The sequence below is a fragment of the Equus quagga genome, chromosome 5, assembly GCF_021613505.1.
Source record: "Equus quagga isolate Etosha38 chromosome 5, UCLA_HA_Equagga_1.0, whole genome shotgun sequence".
Taxonomy (NCBI): Eukaryota; Metazoa; Chordata; class Mammalia; order Perissodactyla; family Equidae; genus Equus; species Equus quagga.
In genome coordinates this window covers 13,650,212-13,668,664 of record NC_060271.1, presented here as the reverse complement: position 1 = coordinate 13,668,664, position 18,453 = coordinate 13,650,212, and the positions used below count along the sequence as shown (strand labels likewise).

The following is an 18,453-nucleotide window of genomic DNA, read 5'->3' as shown; positions in this document are numbered from 1 at the left end:
GGCCCTGAGGTCCTGGAAGCTTCTCTGTGACAGCACTCCTTGAGGGCAACCCAGCTGGCTGCATTTCACTCCTCTGCCCCCGTTCCCGTCTGTGGCCCTCACACTTCTGCCTCTTAGCAACACTCTGCATCACTGGGCTGTGAATTTCCCACAGAGCCACGGATAAAGGTACAGGACCTGAAGCCTTGCCCCAGGAAGGGGCAGTCCCCAGGTCCCACCCAGACCCTCCCTCCTGAGTCACCTTATATCCCTTCCTAGCTGCTGACAGGTCCCTTTGGTTTATGGTCCAGGAGAGGGAAGCACTCCACCATAAATCATTTATCCCACCCTTCTTTATTGTCCTCTACCTCTTGCCTCTCCCTCTCCTCTGGTCTGAACCACCTCTGCCTTCACAGCTGAGAGCTGGATATATGGCTTGGCAGTTTACAGCATGGAGTCTGGAGCCAGACTGCCTAGATTTACAAATCAAGACTCCACCATGAATGACCTTCCTGACCTTGGGCCAGCCGTTTAGCCTCTCTGTGCTTCATTTCCCCATGGGGAAGTGGGAATGATAATACCTAGCTCATGGAGCTGTTGTGAATAGTAAATGAATGAATATTTATAAAGTGCTCCGAATAGCACCTGGTAAGCTTGTCCCTCAGGTCCCTAAGCTGCTGTGGCTATTAGCATCTCTCTTCTCTCTGGCCCGCCTTTAGCACTTCCCCCTCTGCATCCACCAAGGACACCTGAGATCCCCTCATTGTTGAATCCAGTAGCCCCCTCCTGAGTCCTACCCTTCTTGGCATCTCTCATTCTTGAGAGACTTCCTTGACCTCTGTGACCTGACACTGTCAAGAGATTCTGACTCTGAGCTGCCAGGGGGCAAGGAGTGTGGGATATGTCCTCAACTAGGGGCAGTGGGCCTGACAGCAGCCTCTGGGGAATGGAGCCCCAGAGAGCTCAGAAGAACTCAGCTTGGGCAGAGGTTGTGAGAGTCTTGGGGGATGAGAAAGGGCATTAGTAAGCAGGACATGGAGACATGCAGCAGTGTAGTAGGACAGGTACAAGGGCAGAGAACAAGTGACCCCCCCAAAAAAAGTCAGGTTTGGTGAATAGTGGAGTCAGACATCTTGGGTTCAGATCTTGACTCTGCCTCTTCGTAGCTGTATATGACCTTGGGCAAAAAGTTTAACCCTTGACCCTCAGTTTCCTCATCTGTGAAATGGGGATAATAATCACATCCACATCATAAGGTTACTGTGAGCAGTCAATAAGATAAATGCTTAGCCCAGTGCCTGGTACACAGCAGGTGCATAATGGTAACATGTGTTACACTGAGGGAAGAGGCAGAGCAGGATGCCAGGCCCCTCAGATACAGCGTCCAGGAGGATGCCCTTCAGGTGTCCTGGCTCTGGAGGAGGGCTCAAGAATCTCTTTAACTTCCCAAGGAGAGAAGTCAGTGAAGGGTAACAGAATATGCCATTTTGGCATATTATTTTGAGCTGTAGACACTTGAAAAACAGCAAATGCAGAGAGAGGCTTTCTCTAAACTCCCCTTATATACCTAAAGACAGATCCTTCAAAGGAAACTCAATGGTCATAATTCCCTTCCCGGGAGTTTCATATCACAGGAGAGGAGACTGGAAGTCTATATACCCCACATCCAGACCAACTGAGTCACAGACTGTCATATCTCCCATCCACTCTTCTAAGGGCCCATTCATCTTCCCAGAAATCATTTACTCTCCCCTGGAGGCCTACGCGCCCCTTCCCCTTTCCCTATTAACATAGTATTTAAGCCTGAATTCTAAGCCACATGGGAGAGTTAATCGTTTTTCCCCTGGATATCTCCCATGTGTACATAAATTATACATGTTAATAAACTTGTTTGTTTTTCTTCTGTTAATCTGTCTTTTTGTTGAAGAGCCCCATCTGAAAACCTAAGATAGGTGGAGGTAGTTTTGACGCTAGTACAAAGTCCTAACTTCCATTACCTTAGAATGTGACTGTATTTGGCCATAGGACCTTTAAAGAGGTAATTAGGTTAAAATGGGGCCTAAGGTGGGCCCTCATCTGATCTGACTGGTGTCTTTATGAGAAGAAGAGATTAGGACACAGCCAAAAAGATCATGTGAAGTCAGAGGGAGAAGACCTCCGTCTACAAACCAAGAGACAGGCCTCAGAATAAATCAACCTTGTCAATACCTTGACCTTGAACTTCCAGACTCTAGAACTGTGAGAAAATAAATTTCTGTTGTTTAAGCCACTTAGTCTGTGGTATTGTTTTTTTTTTTAATTTTTTATTTTTTTCCTTTTTTCTCCCCAAAGCCCTCCCCCCCCTCCCCCGGAACATAGCTGTATATTTTCAATTGTGGGTCCTTCTAATTGTGGCATGTGGGACGCTGCCTCAGCATGACTTAGATGAGCAGTACCATGTCCGTGCTCAGGATCTGAACTGGTGAAACCCCGGGGCCGCTGAAGTGGAGTGCGCGAACTTAACCACTCGGCCACGGGGCCGGCCCCAGTCTGTGGTATTTTGTTATGACAACCCTAGCAAACTAATACAAAGACATTTTGCTTTATTTTCCAAATATAAAATTGCAGCATCACATATGCCTTTTCAAACTATACATGCCTCAGCTCCAGTTCTCCTGCGGATTTGTCTTTTCTGACCCCACTAGTACCATCTCCCCCCAGGAAAATTGTTGACCTGCAGGATAAAGATCGAACTCCTGCGTATGGCATTTAAGTCCTTCCTGCCCACGCCCGTCCCCCAGTCTCCCTCACTCATCTGAGCTACCAGTATTTCCCCACATCTCAGGCTGTTTTGGTTCTCCCTTCAGTGGCCATGAAGGGCAAGGTTAGAGAGTGGGCCCTTGAGGGCCTGATGAGGGATTGGGTGGGATGGCCATATGGAGGGAGGATGAACTGGAGATGAAACTAAAGCCAAGGAGACCAGGAAGGTGCTATAGCAACAATCCCACCCAGAGAGACCGTGACCCGGATTAGGGTGTGAGGGGAAGATGGACGGAAGTGGATAGATTTTGGAGATATTTGGGAGATAAAACTGACAGGGATTGGGTACTCAATAAACATTTGTTGACTTTCCTGACTACTCTTGCTAAAGTAAGCTCTTCTGTTTACTTCCTTCATAGCACTTTTCACAGCCTGCAATTACCTTGTTTATATACTTGCCCATTGTCTATTTCCATCAAGCAGAACGTAAACTAAATGAGGGCTACAGCCTTGATCAGTCTTATTCAGACAGTGCTTGGCACTTAGCAGGTGCTCTCAATAAATCTTTGAGGACTGAATGGCTTAATAATTGATTGGATGGTACAGAGTGAGGGCAGAGAGGCACGAAGGACAAGAAGGCCAGGAGGAAGCCTGTGATCCTAGGACAAACACTCCAGAGGGGTTAAGACCCCATCTCTGTCTGTCTCTGGCTCTGGGAAGGGAGAACATGGACCAGGGGTCTAGGAGTCCAGATGGCCTCGGGACCACCTGCCCAATTGTCCATCGCTAGATTTGAGAAAATCCAATTCCCATTCTTCACTTTCTAGCCATTTGGCTGCGGGCTTAGGGCAGCGGGTGTTTTTAGGGAAAGGGAACAGGAGACCCTGCTAGAACCTAAGATCTGCCGCTCAAGAGTGTGGGAGTGGGTATCAGAAGATGCAGCCAGGCGCATAGTAAAAGCATTGAATGCCAAACTCTGCTTGACCCCAAAATTTAACATGGCAGCCCCACCCCCCCAATGCGACCCCGCAAGCCAGGCTCAGGAGTGTGCAATTCCTTCCAGGCCCTAAAGGGGACAGCACTGGGCTGGGCCTGGGCGCTCTTGCCAAGAGCCTAGGAAGAGCGCACGGTCCCGCGCGCTTAAAGGGGAAAGCGAGCGTCGCGCCACTTCCCCCAAGTACATCTAGTTACTGGGGAGGCTGCCCAGATGCCCAGCTCCACTGCCCACTTATGCCCAGCATAAACCCCGAAGGACGGGGAAAGAAGGGGGCGACTGTTAGCGGGACTGTCAGCCACCAGGGCAGGGTGGTGCGGGGACGGGGAAACGGCTGGACCCTACGACCTGTTCACACCCGCACGGAGAGTGGCAGTATAGCCTGCGTCTTTAAGCCGTGAGCAGGAGGCGGGGCCTCGAGGCGAGTCGGGTGGGAGGAGGAGCTTCTTGATGACGTAAAGCCAGGGGAGGGGCGTGGCTTCCCTGTGACTCGCCGCCAGGAAGGGGGCGGGCTCTTAATGACTACACGCCGGGGAGGGTGCTGGCGTTCATTGATAAATACGCCCGGCTCCCTCGGGCGCGAGCGCAGCGTAGCAAATCCAGGCAGCGCCACGCGTGGCCCGGGCCGGGCGGAATCGAGAACAAGCCCGGCCTGCGCTGCGACGCGCCGCCAGCATGGAGCCTGCCGCCGGCTTCCTGTCCCCGCGCCCCTTCCCGCGTGCGGCCGCCCCGCCCGCGCCACCCGCCGGGCCCGGGCCGCCTCCGAGTGCCATGCCCGGACCTGAGCTGGAGATGCTGGCCGCGCCGCCGGCGCCGGACTCTGGGCGCCTCATCACGGACCCGTGCAGCGGCCGCACCTACTTCAAAGGCCGCCTGTTGGGCAAGGTAAGCTGGGGGGTGGTGCTAGCGAGGGTGGAGAGAGGCCCTGCTTGCCTCTACCAGCGCCAGGCGGGGTGGGAGCGCTTGTCCTCCGCGCGGGGACATCTGCGGGTCAGATCTGGCCTCCGCTGGAACGTCCTGCCTGATGCCCCCTCCTCCTAGGGGGGCTTCGCCCGGTGCTATGAGGCCACTGACAGAGAGACCGGCAATGCCTACGCGGTCAAAGTCATCTCGCAGAGCCGCATCACCAAGCCGCATCAGCGCGAGAAGGTGGGCCCGGGGCCCAGGCCAAGTGGACAAGGGGTGGAGTGGGGACGGTGGCGTTGGAGTCCTTGAAGGATAACAACCTCGTGCCCCCATTACAGATCCTAAACGAGATTGAGCTTCACCGCGGCCTGCAGCACCGCCACATCGTGCGTTTCTCGCACCACTTTGAGGATGCTGACAATATATACATTTTCCTGGAGCTCTGCAGCCGAAAGGTGAGGGAGGTGATGGCGGCGGTGGCGAGGGAAAGGGAGCCTTAAGATTCAAACCTGGAGCCCTGACTCTTCCGCAGCAAGGACAGGTGGAGGGAGGGTCGGGGAGGGCGGACCAGGGGCTGAGGTAGGCGCTCTCCACAGTCTCTGGCCCACATCTGGAAGGCCCGGCACACCCTGTTGGAGCCCGAGGTGCGCTACTACCTGCGGCAGATCCTTTCCGGACTCAAGTACTTGCACCAGAAGGGCATCTTGCACCGAGACCTCAAGCTGGGTGAGACTCCTGGGCCAGCAGGATGGGGGTGCGGGGAGGCAGAGAGAAAGGAGTCTGACACACTTCTCTGCCCCCGTCCAGGAAACTTTTTTATCACCGAGAACATGGAACTGAAAATGGGGGATTTTGGGCTGGCAACCCGGTTGGAGCCCCCGGAGCAGAGGAAGAAGTGAGTGTTTGGGGGCGGGGGGGTGGCCACAGTCGGTATGTGACAGGGATGACGTGCAAGACAGATAGTGTGTATGTATGTGGGAGGTGGGATGACTTCCTGATGTGTGTGTGAGATAGGTGGGGAAGGCATAATGGGCTGTTTGTGTGTATGTGTGAAGATGGAGTGGCAGCCTGGGTTACCGGGACTGGTGGAGAGGCTGAGGGTCCTATGGATGTCTGAGTCCCTGAGACAGATGGGGGTGTAAGGATTCTTGGAGGAATATGACTGATCCTGTGTGTGGATAGGGGAAGGTGACGTAAGCAATGTGTGTGTGAGACAGACTGAGAGTATGGAGACGGCAGGACATGACACCCTGTGTCTGTGTAAAAAGACCCTGCTGTGGCCACGATGACTGGGTATGAGTGACATGGATAGCACATGTGGCAGATGCGTGTTTATGAGGGATGTGACAGCTGGTGTTGGTGTGTGTGGCACAGACTGTAGGAGGTGACAGCCTGTATGGGTGTCTGACAGACAGGAGTGGGGGAAGGAGGAAGGGATCAGTGATGGATCCTCTGTTGACCCTGGAGGAGGGGACGGGGCTGGGGGTCAGGGCCTCCCCGTGTCCTGCAGAGCAGCTGAGCAGCTGGGCCAGGCGGGTGGGTGGAGACTCAGCTGCCATCCCCAGCATCCATTGTCCCAGGACAAGCAGGAGTTTTCTGGCCTTTGGTGACAGGCAGCTGCTTTGTCTGGACTCACAGTGGGGGGCAGGGATGGGGGGGCTAGCCAGGCTGGGTCTGAACCCTCCCCTCTCCTCCTCCCTACCCCTTTTCAGGACCATCTGTGGCACCCCCAACTATGTGGCTCCAGAAGTGCTGCAGAGGCAGGGCCACGGCCCCGAGGCAGACGTGTGGTCCCTGGGCTGTGTCATGTGAGTCTCAGGGTCATCTGCACACAGGTGTGTGGACGAGTGGGGCATACCTTCCGCTCTACTCCTGACCCACTTCTCTCTGCCCCACAGGTACACGCTGCTATGTGGGAGCCCCCCCTTTGAGACAGTTGACCTGAAGGAGACGTACCGCTGCATCAAACAGGTCCACTACACGCTGCCCGCCAGCCTCTCACTGCCTGCGCGGCAGCTCCTGGCCGCCATCCTTCGAGCCTCGCCCCAAGACCGCCCCTCAATTGACCAGATCCTGCGCCATGACTTCTTTACCAAGGTCTCCGGCTTAGCAGACACCTAAGTCTAGTCTGCATATTCTCAGGGAATTGAAGGGTAGCAGGTGACAGGACCCCTGGGGCCTCTTTTCTCTACTCACATGACTTCCTCTTCAGGGCTACACCCCCGACCGGCTCCCTGTCAGCAGCTGTGTGACAGTCCCGGACCTGATACCCCTTAATGCAGCTAAGATTTTGTTTGTCAAAGTCACTAAGAGCCTCTTTGGCAGGAAGAAGAACAAGAGTGAGTCTGGAATGTCAGGGGTTTTGAGGGTACAGAGTGGCAGGGGGGCTTGTTAGATACCTTGTGAGGGTGTGGAGTGCCTGTGACCCCTGGGGAGAGTGTGTTACACAGGCACTTGGGCTTGCCTATCTGTAGCATCCCCGTGGGAACCCTCGGGGCTGGGCAGGATACTGAGGGCTGTGTCTCCCCCCACTCAGGTAAGAACCATCCCGAGGAGCGGGACGAGGTGTCCTGTCTGGCGAATGGCCTCACTCGGACATCCATTGGCCATCAGGATGCCAGGCCCGAGGTGAGGTGCTCACGTGGGCAGTGTTCCCTGACTCACCCCCACCGTAGCAGCTGCTCGAAGCCCGGGATAAAAGAGGCTGGTGAAGCACCTGGCCTCGTGGTGGCCTAATTGGCTGTGCCTCATTAGCCAGGCGGGGCTGACCTTGGGTGCCAGGGCAGGGCTGGGCCAGGGACTCTCAATGATGTGGCTTTCGGGGCCTTCCCCTACCCAACCCCCCAGGCTCCAGCAGCATCTGGTCCAGCCCCCGTCAGCCTGGTAGAGACAGCACTTGAAGACAGCTCACCGCGTGGGACATTGGCGAGTAGTGGAGATGGTGAGCAGCCTGGAGAATGAGAGGTGCTAGAGGTGGCTGTGGCTGAGGCCAGGCAGGAGAGGGAAGCAGACGGCAGAGGGATATGGCCTGGGTCCTCGGGAGCTAATGCCTGATCCCCAGTGCTCTGTTCCCTTCAGGGTTTGAAGAAGGTCTGACTGTGGCCACAGTGGTAGAGTCAGCCCTCTGTGCTCTGAGAAACTGCCTGGCCTTCATGCCCCCAGGTATGGGTGGAGCCTGATACTCCTGAATGGTGGTGGGAGTTCTTTGGCTGGGCAGCCAGGAACAGGTCCTCTCTCCTTCCTCTCCCACGGCAGCGGAACAGAACCCGGCTCCCCTGGCACAGCCAGAGCCTCTGGTGTGGGTCAGCAAGTGGGTTGACTACTCCAACAAGTTTGGCTTTGGATATCAGCTGTCCAGCCGCCGTGTGGCTGTGCTCTTCAACAATGGCACACACATGGCCCTGTCAGCCAACAGAAAGTAAGTGCTGTTAGGGGGGCCTTGTATCCAGACCATTGTCCCCAGCAGGGCTGCACCTTGGCGTGTGCTCCCAGGCTCGGGGGCCTGGGGTCTCTTGGAGGGGTGTTGGTGCAGGGCTCCCTCTGACCTCTGTCTCCTCCCCTCCAGGACTGTGCACTACAACCCCACCAGCACAAAGCACTTCTCCTTCTCCGTGGGTGCTGTGCCCCGGGCCCTGCAGCCTCAGCTGGGTGTCCTGCGCTATTTCGCCTCCTACATGGAGCAGCGCCTCATGAAGGTGTGTGGACTGGGGTGGGGCACATTGAGGACTAACACATCCTGATCCCTTCCTCTTCTCCTTTGGGGGGTGCTCAGTGCTAGAGGCTGAACCTCTAAGGGAGACATCGATGGGGAGGGGCCTGACTTATGTGAGACAAGTGACCTGCCGTTGCTCCCAGGGTGGAGATCTGCCCAGTGTGGAAGAAGTGGAGGTGCCTGTCCCCCCACTTCTGCTGCAGTGGGTCAAGACTGACCAGGCCCTACTCATGCTGTTTAGTGATGGCACCGTCCAGGTAAGAGCCTCTCCTGGAGTTGGGGGGAAGGTCTGGGAGGCCCAGGGTGCTGGGGAGGAAACTGGACCTGGGCCTAGGCTCTGATCAGTGCCACCTCCCGTGCACAGGTGAACTTCTATGGAGACCACACCAAGCTGATCCTTAGTGGCTGGGAGCCTCTCCTGGTGACTTTTGTGGCCCGCAATCGCAGCGCCTGCACTTACCTCGCCTCCCACCTTCGACAGCTGGGCTGCTCCCCAGACCTGCGGCAGCGGTTGGGCTATGCTCTGCGCCTGCTCCGTGACCGCTGCCCAGCCTAGGCCCCAACCCGCAGAGCAGGCGGCCACCCGAGCCCTCGGGCCTGAGGCCTGTGCCTGTGGGGCTCTGGCCCTTGCCTTTATGGCCCTCCCTGTCTCTTTGGTGCCTCACTGGGGGCTCTGGGCCAAATCCCCCAGGGAATCAGGGACCAGCTTTACTGGGGTTGGAGGCTACCTGTCCTAACTGCCTCCAACCCCTTCTCCAAGAAAAACCTGAGCCTTAGCCCCCAGCTAGGGGGCGTTATTTATGGACCACTTTTATTTATTGACAGACATTTATTTATTCAGATGGGGGCCCCAGGGAAGGCTTTTTCCTGGGAGAATAAACGGTTTTGCAGAATCTCGAGGCCTCCTCACTCGCAGTAGAGCCCGTGGACCGTGGCCACGGCGAAGAGCGTGGCGTTGGTGAACGTGGCGGAGGCCAGCCCGTCGCGCGTCGCGTCCCAGAGCGCGCGGCTGACCACGCGCACACCCTGGCCGCTGCGCGGCCCCAGCACCACGCTGCACACCAGCTTGTAGCGCGGCGGGCTGAGCTCGCGCACGCGCACGCGCACCAGCTCGCACAGCTCCCGCGCCAGCGGCCCGGCCTCGGCGCCCGAGTAGCGCGCGTCGCGCAGCCCCGCGGCCAGCGCCGCCTCCAGTGCCCGCTGCGCGCGCGCGACCTCCCAGCGCTGCCCTGGCGCCGGCTCCATGCGGTAAGAGGGCGCCAGGCGATGCGTCGGCGCCAGGGGCAACCCCGAGAAGCTGACCCGCGAACCTAGAGGGGGCACGGGGCCCAGCGACGGACGCCGAACCCCGGGACCCGGGCCTGGTCCGGCCAGTGAGTTGCGGCGTGAAAAGGACGAGACCAGGCCCAGTATGGAGCTGCGGCGGGAGGCCGGGCCCGGGCCTGCTGGTCGGGCCTCATCAATGCTGGGCAGGCGGCCTGGGGGCCGCACCGGTGACAGTTTCGGCCCAGGATCTTTGGCAGTCTCCTCCTCCCGGAGTCCGGGGAGCACAGGCCTGCCAGCCATGGACCTGCCGCCTGGAAGACCCACACTTGGACAGGATGGCCTTCACTGGCCTTCCTTGTGCACCAACTTGTCTCTTACTCGGTGATAAGGGTTTTTACCCCTAACCTCTTACCTGTGTTTTTGGGACAGGTGAATCAAATAGTCCGGGGCTGGGTGGATTCCTAGGTGCTTAGAGGTTAAGGGCTGTTAGGGACATAAGCAAGGGAAGAGATGCTGCTCAGATTGTCATCTGGGGCTAGTCCCTGCCCTTGAGCCCCACTTTCCCCCCGAGGGCACTGTGGAGGTTAGCTCATGAGCTCTCAGTACACCTCCTGTTCTCCATTCCCCCTGACTTCGCCCGCAGGAGAAGGGGAAGCTATATCTGCCCTTTGCCCCAGCTAGATGGTGCCTCCAACCCCTAACCACAGGGGAGGGACAGACAGACCCAACTCTTTCAACCCCATGGATCCTTCTAGCCCTGTGGATGTTGAATCCAGCCATCTTCCACACCTGCCTGCTCCTGGGGTGGCTGGCACAAAGATCTCCCCCGTAACTGGCTGAGGCTGGGGGCAGGTGACTCAGGAAGCTCCTTCCACCCTCTGCTTTTGGCCTCTGGTCCTACCTCCAGAATCACTTCTGGGATGGCTGCCCTCTTCTCCCGACCGAAACTCCCACAGGCACCTGAGTCACCTGCAGCCTTTGGCCTCTGAGCTCTCTCCTAGCTCCACAGTCCTGATGGGCAGGTGGGAGGATAAGGGCCCCTTGCCTGTGTTGTGGGGTTGCCATGGGTTGCTGGGCAAGCACTCCTCCCTTCCTGGTTCCCTCCCTCCAGTCCTGGCTCTGGCTTAACCTGGGAGTGTACTACCACGAGCACATGCTCAATGCGGGGTGCCCGAGTCATAAGGGGAGAGGGGACAGCAGGGGTTTAGACCCCAGGGGCATACTACCGTGACAAGGACAACTGAGGCGGCAGACGGAGAGGGGCTCTGGTCAGAAAAGTGTCCTCCCCCCCGTTTGAGCCACTGTCTATTTCTACCCTTGTGAAGCCTGGCTCTTCAATCCTGTGAGCAAGTTGCAGAGGCCTGGGATATGGGGAGACCTTGAGGCTGTGAGGGTGGCTGCTCAGGAATCAGGATTCAGGCCCACAGGAAGGAGCACGTCATGGTTCTATCGTCTCTCCATCAGCCTCAACAAGGACAAACATTTCCGCTAGGGTGGGGCTTGGATGACTTCCTCAGCTCAAGGCTGTGAGCAGGGGGAGGGGAGGTCTGTCGGCTCTGCTGGTGGCAGCCAGACCTGATGCAACAGTCGTGACTCCACTTGGCAGCCTCCTGACCCCTGCTGACCCAACGTCCTGGGGCTTGTCCCCAGCTGGCCACACCTCTTGTGTGCCATAGTGCCCAGATTGCCCCGCCCACCGCGGTTGCATTTCAGGGATGCCAGAGGCCATGACACCTGTGTCAGAGCTGACACTTCCTCACCTGACCCACCTTGGGGAGGGACAAGACTGCCCCCTCCCAAACAAGCCAGGTCTGGTCCCTGACTGTCCATGGGGGTGAGGACTTTCCCTGTGGAGGGGGTTCCCCAGGCCTGGCTATCCTGATCTTGACCTTGTGTACATGTGCGGGGAGGGTTAGGAGGGACAGGGAGTTTGAACTCTGAACCCAGGACAGGCAGGGACCATGGGTGCTAAGACCCTCTGTCTGCTCAGGGCTCCTCTGAGGGCTAAAGTTTTCCCAGTGCCTGTGGGAGATGGGCGGGGCCTCCTCTCAGGCTGGGCTCCAGTTTCCGTGGAAACTCACAGGCTTCCCACCCCGGCTGCCTGGGCAGGCTCCCAACTGGGGCCTCATCCACCGCCTGCCTCTCCTCCCCGATCCTGTCCACTCCACCTTGGCCTCTCTTGGCCCCCTCCCTGAGTTCCCATCCCCAAGCCGAGCCTCTCGCCTCCTCCACCGGACTCTGATGCCTTCTTCAGGAACCTGGGCCTCTCTTGCCTGGTCTCTAAACTTTAGTTTCTCGGCAATCGGCCTCCCAAGCTCCTGCCCCTCCCTCTCAAGCCTTTCTAGTCTCCTTACCAGCTCTAGGGCCTGGCCAGGCCTCCTGCTCCTTCCCTTCTACCGCCTCCCACAGACCAACAGACAAGAGGCCTCCTAGGGTATTCCACCCGCTTACTCCCCTGCCCCGCCCCACCCATGGAGATCCCAGGACTGGTTGTGCATGGGGAGTCTGCGCCCTTTTCCACAGCACTCCGAAGCCTCATCAACAATCCCCTATACAGGTGAGGAAGTGGGTTTTCCCTGGCTTCCTGTCTGGGTTTTCCCTAGCTTCCTCTGCTGGGCCCCATGACTCTGAGGAAGCTTGGGTAATGCAGAGGTGGGGAATTAGGACTTGACCCTCTTCCCTGGTGAACTCAGTCTGGGGAAGTCACGTGGAGAGGATGGCTGCTGGTCACTCAGTGTCCGCGATATCCTGAGAGCTAGAGGGGGGCACTGGGAGCTGGAGCCTGGAGTGGCTGTGTGACCTCAGGCAAAGGCCTTCCTTTTTTGGATCTTGGGCTCCTGGCAGAGAAGAAGAGCCCTCTGCCCTCTGGATCCTGAGAGATGGGATGTAATTTGAGTCCTTCCCTGGGGAGGCAGAGGAGCAGATGACCCTGTTCTGGGAACTGGGGATTCACAAGAGGAACAAAGCTCTAGAGATTGAGTCAGTCTCAGACAGGAAGTGATTCAAGGCTGCTGCCTGGGGCTCTCTGGGTGCTAGTGATGTCTGAAAGCAGGGATGGAGTGTGGGGCAGGGCTGGTCAGTAGAACTAGAATGCAGCTTTCTGTCCACACTGCCTTGGAGCTGGGCTCCTCCCCAACTGCTGGTGACTCAAATAACCCTACTGCTTTGAGGATTGCAGTCTGATCTAAGTAGTGGGAACCCCAGGGCTTGGACCTGGGACTAGGAGGCTCCAGGAAGCTCATGCTTCATCTTCACCCTCCTGCCCCTTATGTTGTTCAGAGGCCCAGAGGCTGGGGCCGGAAGTGATCATGAAGATGGAAAATGTGGTTTGGCCTCATGATTTTGCATCACTGCCTGCCGTGTCAGTTTGCTGCCAGTGCACTCTGCACCTCCACCCCCTCCTGCCTGGAGGAGGCTGAAAAAAGCTGACTTTGCAGTCTATGAAGGAAGAGCTTCCCTTCATAGGGGGAGGAGGTGGGGAGGGGGGTATGTGGGATCAGTCTTGCATCAGCCCTGGTGCTCCCTCAGTGATCAAGCATAGCCAGCTCCTCTGAGACTTGAGGGTTTAGGATTACCATGCCATTTCATGGGTGAGGAACCTGAGATTCCAAGGTTGGAAGTCACTTGCTGAGGTATCATAGGGTGGAGCTGGGACAAGAACCCAGGCCTGCGTGTCCCAGACCTTCAGCTGGAAGGACTAAGCCCTGTCTCTTCTACGACGGACAAGAAAACGAAGGCCCCGAGTGGGCCAAGCCTAAGCCTAGAGTTGCACCCTAGCCTCTGGCCTCTTCTCCCCTGGCTCTCTGCCCCTCTCCCCACAGTGATGTTCGCTTTGTGGTCGGTCAAGAACGGCAGGAGGTGTTTGCCCACCGGTGCTTATTGGCCTGTAGATGCAACTTCTTCCAGCGACTTCTGGGCCCAGAGCTGGGCCCCGGGCTGCCTAGCCCCGTGGTCCTAAGCACTGTGCCAGCCGAGGCCTTCCTGGCAGTGCTGGAGTTCCTGTACACCAACAGTGTCAAGCTGCACCGCCACTCTGTGAGCCCATCGGGCAGAAGGCTGGGTGGCGAGGGAGGCGATGGGCTGAGGGACAAGGGGAACTCCCTTCCTTTCCGGCAACCACCCCCTCTGCAGGTGCTGGAGGTGCTGACTGCGGCTTTGGAGTATGGGCTGGAGGAACTGCGTGAGGTGCGTTTATGTGCCAGGCCCTGGCTCGCTTCCCTTGCCTTTTATGGGTTCAGTTCATACCCTGCCTCACACATATTCTGGCTTGGAGAGGAATATGGACCAATACAGAGAGAATTATGGGTGTCTCTCTGTGTGAATAGACATTTGTGTGGGCCTGTGTGCAAAAGGATACGTGTGTGCCGTGGAGGCATAGGGGGTGTTTATGGCTGGTGCTGTAGATGCCAGGATAAGTTAGCCCCTATTCCTGTTCTTCAAAGAGACAGACACATGAAAACTCTTCACTCGGTGGCATAAGAAGTGTGATGGGTGAGGGTAAAAGGTGCTGAGACTGTACGGAGGGTATCTCTAGTCTTGCCACCAGGGAGAGAGGAGGGGAAGGCTTCCTGGAGGAGGAAACATTTGTGTTGGATCAGGTAGAATTGATAGGAGTTTGTTCATAGGGGGAATGGAAAGATGGCATTCTAGTCACAGAGGCACAAAAGGAGCTAGTGAGACATTTAGTGGGGCTGGACTTAGAATGTGAGAGGAGAGGAGGGAGAGATGAGATTGGAGAGGGTGCCAGGGGCTGGTCATGCAGGATCTTCAAGAATTTGGGCTTCTTTGACCCAGAGGGCAGTGGAGAGTCACTGGAGGTTTCAGGTGAGTGAGGATTTGGCAGCTAAGGGGAGAGGGACTGGGAGAGGTAGGGGGGGCTCACCAGGCTAGTGGGGGTGGGGTGGCAGCGGAAGCCCAAGAGTGAGGCGCGTGGCTTTGAGAGAAGTGGAACTGGCATGAGCCAGTGCTTTTCTGGACGTGAGGGTGAGAGGGAGCTGTCATGGATGAAATTCAAGTTTCTGGTTAAAACAGAAGTGTCTTCGTAGCATCCTGAAAGAAAGGGAGAGTGGGATTTTTTTTTTTTTAAGATTTTTATTTTTGCTTTTTCTCCCCAAAGCCCCCCTGGTACACAGTTGTGTATTTTTAGTTGTGGGTCCTTCTAGTTGTGGCATGTGGGATGCTGCCTCAGCATGACCTGATGAGTGGTGCCACGTCCGCGCCCAGGATCCGAACTGGTGAAACCCTGGGCCGCCAAAGCAAAGCCCATGAACTTAACCACAGGGCCACAGGGCGGCCCCCTGAGAGTGGGATTTTGAATGGCTCTTATCTAGTCTGATTAGTGGGGAATGTGCTGGAGGGGGGGCTGCTGGGCTTGGCCCTGCTAATCCCTAGTCCATGTGTCCTCCCAGCGTTGTTCCCACCACCCCGCCCGGGCTTGCCCAGTCTCAGATCCTGGTGATTGCCGGCCTCCCCCGGCCTGGGAGGTCAGGAAGGGCCTGGGGCTGCCAGGGACCTGCTCCAGCCCTGCTCACTGCTTCTGGGGTGGGTCTGGGGTCTTGGAGCAGGGACACCTCAGCACAACCCATATTCATTTCTGTTTCCAGCTGTGCCTGGAGTTTGTGGTGAAGGTGCTGGATGTGGAGCTGGTTTGTGAGGCCCTGCAGGTGGGTGTTTGTTGCTGGACAGGCTTGTAGGTAGTCCTCAGTGTGGTGGGCTGGGGCTCCATGGCCTCTCCAGTCATCAACCTGACCTCCGTCATTCTGCTCCCAGGTTGCCGTAACTTTTGGCCTGGGGCTGCTGCAGGAGCGTTGCATAGCCTTCATAGAGGCCCACAGCCAGGTACAGTTCCCACCTGCATACTCCCAACCCCGCACACCTCATTCTGCTCCTCCCTGACCCATTCGCGGACCCACAGGAGGCGCTCAGAACCCGCGGCTTCCTGGAGCTGTCGGCACCCGCGTTGCTGCCCCTGCTGCGCAGCGACAAGCTCTGCGTGGACGAGGCTGAGCTGGTCCTGGCGGCCCGGAGCTGGGCGCGCGTGGGCGCGGTGAGCTAGCCTAACGGGAGTGCGAGGTGGGGGTGCTGAAGGAGGCTCGGGCGACAGGAACGGGTGAGCGGGCGGCGGGGCAGGTGCTCAAGGTTGGTGTTCGCAGGCAGTGCTGGAGAGGCCTGTGGCCGAGGTGGCGGCCCCAGTGGTGCAGGAGCTGAGATTGGCCTTGCTGGCCCCGGCGGAGCTGAGCGCCCTGGAAGAGCAGAACCGGCAGGAACCGCTCATCCCGGTGCGGACGCGGGGAACAGACTCAGATCTCCTCAGCAGCGTGGGGAACGGCGCAGGGGACGCGGCCCAGGGTCTGTGGGGTGAGGGGGCACTGCGGGACACCACGATGACCGGCCTTCCCCTGCAGGTGGAGCAGATCGTGGAGGCGTGGAAGTGCCACGCTCTGCGGAGAGGGGATGCGGCCCGGGGCGCCCGGTGCCGCCGCCGGAGAGGAACCCTGCCCCGGGAGCATCACCGCTTTTTGGATCTGCCCTTTAAGTGACCAAAGGCCGCGACTTGCCGGGAACTCTGGGCCTGTCCCAAACTACAGCTCCCGACAAGCTCGGCGCTCGGAGCGGGCTTTTGCTCCCAGCATGCCCTGCGAGCGGGGCGCCGGCAGGACCGCTCTCTGCCCTGCCCAGCGCCCTGGGGCTGGTGCCGGAGGGGTGCACGTGGACTTGGGCTGGGCCCAGGCTCCCCGCCCCCCAAAACCCAAAAGTTGTTTCCTTCGCGTCATACCCTGACTCTGCACCCGGTCCCTGGGCCTTCTTGACGTATCTTCTCAGGTCAGCCGCCTCTTTAATTCCAGCCCTGCCTCCTGGAGACCTCGCTCTAAATGCCCCGCAGACACCTCAGACTTAGCCCAAAATTGAGCTTCCTCCTCGTCTTTCCCAAGTTCTGCCCCCCGTCGTGTTTTTCATCACCGTGGGTGTCCCAGCGGGAATCCTGGATCTCATCCTTGCCTTCTTCCTCTTCCTCACATCTGCCTCCCGTGGCATCTACCTTCTAAGAGGCTGAAGGGTAGCAGAATATGTCACCCCAAGATAGGCCTCTTTTGGCATAAGGATTATTTTAAGCTGATTATTTTGAGAAACCGGAGAAGCTGTGAAAACAATAGAAATTACCCTTTTGTAAGGGGAATTTATGAAGGAAATCGTTTGTAAGGGTGTCTCCCTCTCTGTACTAGGAAAAGAAGGATGACTAACAAGAGAATCTCCTCGGTGGAGGCGGCACCCACGGAAATCTGCTTACCCTTAGCCTTGCCGGCCGGGCTTTTCCTGGTGGCCTCCCCACACTTTTCTTTCTTTTGTCTTTAGCTGAAGATGGTATTTAAGCAGGTATTTTAGGCCGCCTCAGGGAGTTACTAAATTTTCCCTGGGTATCTCCCATGAGGTATACATGTTAATAAACTCCTGTTTGTTTTTGTCTCGTTAACCTGTCTTTCGTTACAGAGGTCTCAGCCAAGAGCTCAGAGCGTAGACAGAAAATTATTTTACCTCCTCTGTAAGATCTTTCCAATTGGTTCAGCCTCTCAGCCCCAGTTCAGCCAATCCTATCTGTGGCAGGAACCACTACAACAGGCTCTTAGGGGTCTTCCTGCCTCCACTCCAGCGGCACTCCCCGCTCCTCCATGTCCCACACTGCAGCCAGACTTGTCTAAGATTGTCAGCCCTACTCCCCTTGTTAAGCCCCTCAACATCCAACCCCATTGCCCCAGGACAAAATACAATCTGCGTCATTTTCAGGGCACTCAAAATTCCTAGTGGTTCCAAATATCAGCAGCTCTTCTCTCAGCTGCTACCTTTGCATGAATTCACTGGTCCTGCAGGCGCTGGTCCTCCAGCTCTGGGTTTACTCTCTTGGTTATTGAAGACCCCCCATGCTGCCTCTTTCATTCATTACACATTTTGTCTTCCTGAGGGTCTGAATCTCCCTGGAGAAGGATCCCTAGGTCCTGGAGCGGTGCCTTACTCATTTCTGCTTCCCTAGTCCCTGTCACAATAATCAGTGCTCAGTAAATGTTCAGTGATGACTTTATTTCCTTATCTAAATGCTATTTTATTCCATAAAGACGTTAAAGGAGCTGTAAAACAAGATACTATCAGTCTAAAATGAGGGACAATTGACTATCTGGAAGAAAATCAACTTAGACTTCTGTTTCAGGGATTTTATACAAAAATATGTTGCACATGGATTAAAGATAGCTATTTGGCATTCTCCCTCAAGACTGAAAATGTGGTTACCCACTGTACTACTTTCTGACGCATTGTTTGGATAATGAAAATGGAAAACAAGCTTGGGGCCAGATTGGTGGCGCAGTGGTTAAGTGCGCACATTCTGCTTCAGTGGCCCGGGGTTCGCCAGTTCGGATCCCAGGTGTGGACATGGCACCACTTGGCAAGTCATGCTGTGGTAGGTGTCCCACATATGAAGTGGAGGAAGATGGGCACGGATGTTAGCTCAGGGCCAGGCTTCCTCAACAAAAAGAGGAGGATTGGCAGTAGTTAGTTCAGGGCTGATCTTCCTCAAAAAAAAAAAAAAAAAAAAAAAGAGTACACCAGGCTGCCTGGGTTTGAATTCCAGCTCCACCACTTTCTGGCTTTGTGACTCGAGTAAGGCTGTTTAATCTTTCTATGCCTCAGTTTCCTTGTTTATAAAATGGAGATACTAATAGAATTTATTTAGTAGGGTTCTTAGGAAGATTAATTTTGTAAACTGCTTAGAACTCTAGTGGGACAGATTAAATAACATATATATGTTTAGAAAATAAATCCATTCATTCATTCATTCCAGAAATATTCATTGATTGCTCATGGGCTA

At 56.4% G+C, this 18,453-nt stretch overlaps 3 protein-coding genes across 13 annotated transcripts; 2 read left to right on the top strand and 1 right to left on the bottom strand.

Annotated features, from left to right (window-relative positions):
• Positions 1-4,146: 4,146 nt before the first annotated feature.
• PLK3 (polo like kinase 3) lies at positions 4,147-9,223 on the top strand. 2 transcript variants are annotated; one of them, XM_046662804.1, is made up of 15 exons: positions 4,150-4,597; positions 4,754-4,861; positions 4,957-5,073; positions 5,215-5,344; positions 5,426-5,513; positions 6,331-6,426; positions 6,517-6,715; positions 6,831-6,957; positions 7,155-7,246; positions 7,466-7,559; positions 7,697-7,780; positions 7,874-8,036; positions 8,184-8,313; positions 8,474-8,587; positions 8,695-9,223. In XM_046662804.1, the coding sequence occupies exons 1-15, from the start codon at positions 4,388-4,390 to the stop codon at positions 8,884-8,886; spliced, it is 1,944 nt and encodes a 647-aa protein (XP_046518760.1). In that variant the 5' UTR covers positions 4,150-4,387; the 3' UTR covers positions 8,887-9,223. The 2 variants fall into 2 exon arrangements, with proteins under 2 accessions (XP_046518761.1, XP_046518760.1); XM_046662805.1 differs by lacking the exon at positions 7,697-7,780 and having other exon boundaries at positions 4,147-4,597.
• An 8-nt stretch (positions 9,224-9,231) lies between these two features.
• On the bottom strand, positions 9,232-10,625 carry DYNLT4 (dynein light chain Tctex-type 4). Of its 5 annotated transcripts, none has more exons than XM_046662816.1 (3): positions 10,498-10,625; positions 10,009-10,079; positions 9,232-9,921 (listed from the first exon to the last, which is right to left on the bottom strand). In XM_046662816.1, the coding sequence occupies exon 3, from the start codon at positions 9,894-9,896 to the stop codon at positions 9,237-9,239; it is 660 nt and encodes a 219-aa protein (XP_046518772.1). In that variant the 5' UTR covers positions 9,897-9,921; positions 10,009-10,079; positions 10,498-10,625; the 3' UTR covers positions 9,232-9,236. The 5 variants fall into 5 exon arrangements, with proteins under 5 accessions (XP_046518772.1, XP_046518767.1, XP_046518770.1 ...); XM_046662811.1 differs by having other exon boundaries at positions 9,232-9,907; XM_046662814.1 differs by having other exon boundaries at positions 9,232-9,907; positions 10,557-10,625.
• Positions 10,626-12,038: 1,413 nt separating this feature from the next.
• BTBD19 (BTB domain containing 19) lies at positions 12,039-17,669 on the top strand. Of its 6 annotated transcripts, XM_046662809.1 has the most exons (8): positions 12,039-12,153; positions 13,418-13,631; positions 13,728-13,781; positions 15,200-15,259; positions 15,366-15,434; positions 15,511-15,642; positions 15,749-15,874; positions 16,001-17,669. In XM_046662809.1, exons 1-8 carry the CDS (start codon positions 12,068-12,070, stop codon positions 16,133-16,135), a joined length of 876 nt encoding a protein of 291 aa, XP_046518765.1. In that variant the 5' UTR covers positions 12,039-12,067; the 3' UTR covers positions 16,136-17,669. The 6 variants fall into 6 exon arrangements, 5 of the variants coding, with proteins under 5 accessions (XP_046518765.1, XP_046518763.1, XP_046518764.1 ...); XR_006888777.1 differs by having other exon boundaries at positions 13,418-13,781; positions 15,753-15,874; positions 16,001-16,141; XM_046662807.1 differs by having other exon boundaries at positions 15,749-17,669.
• Positions 17,670-18,453: the final 784 nt, after the last annotated feature.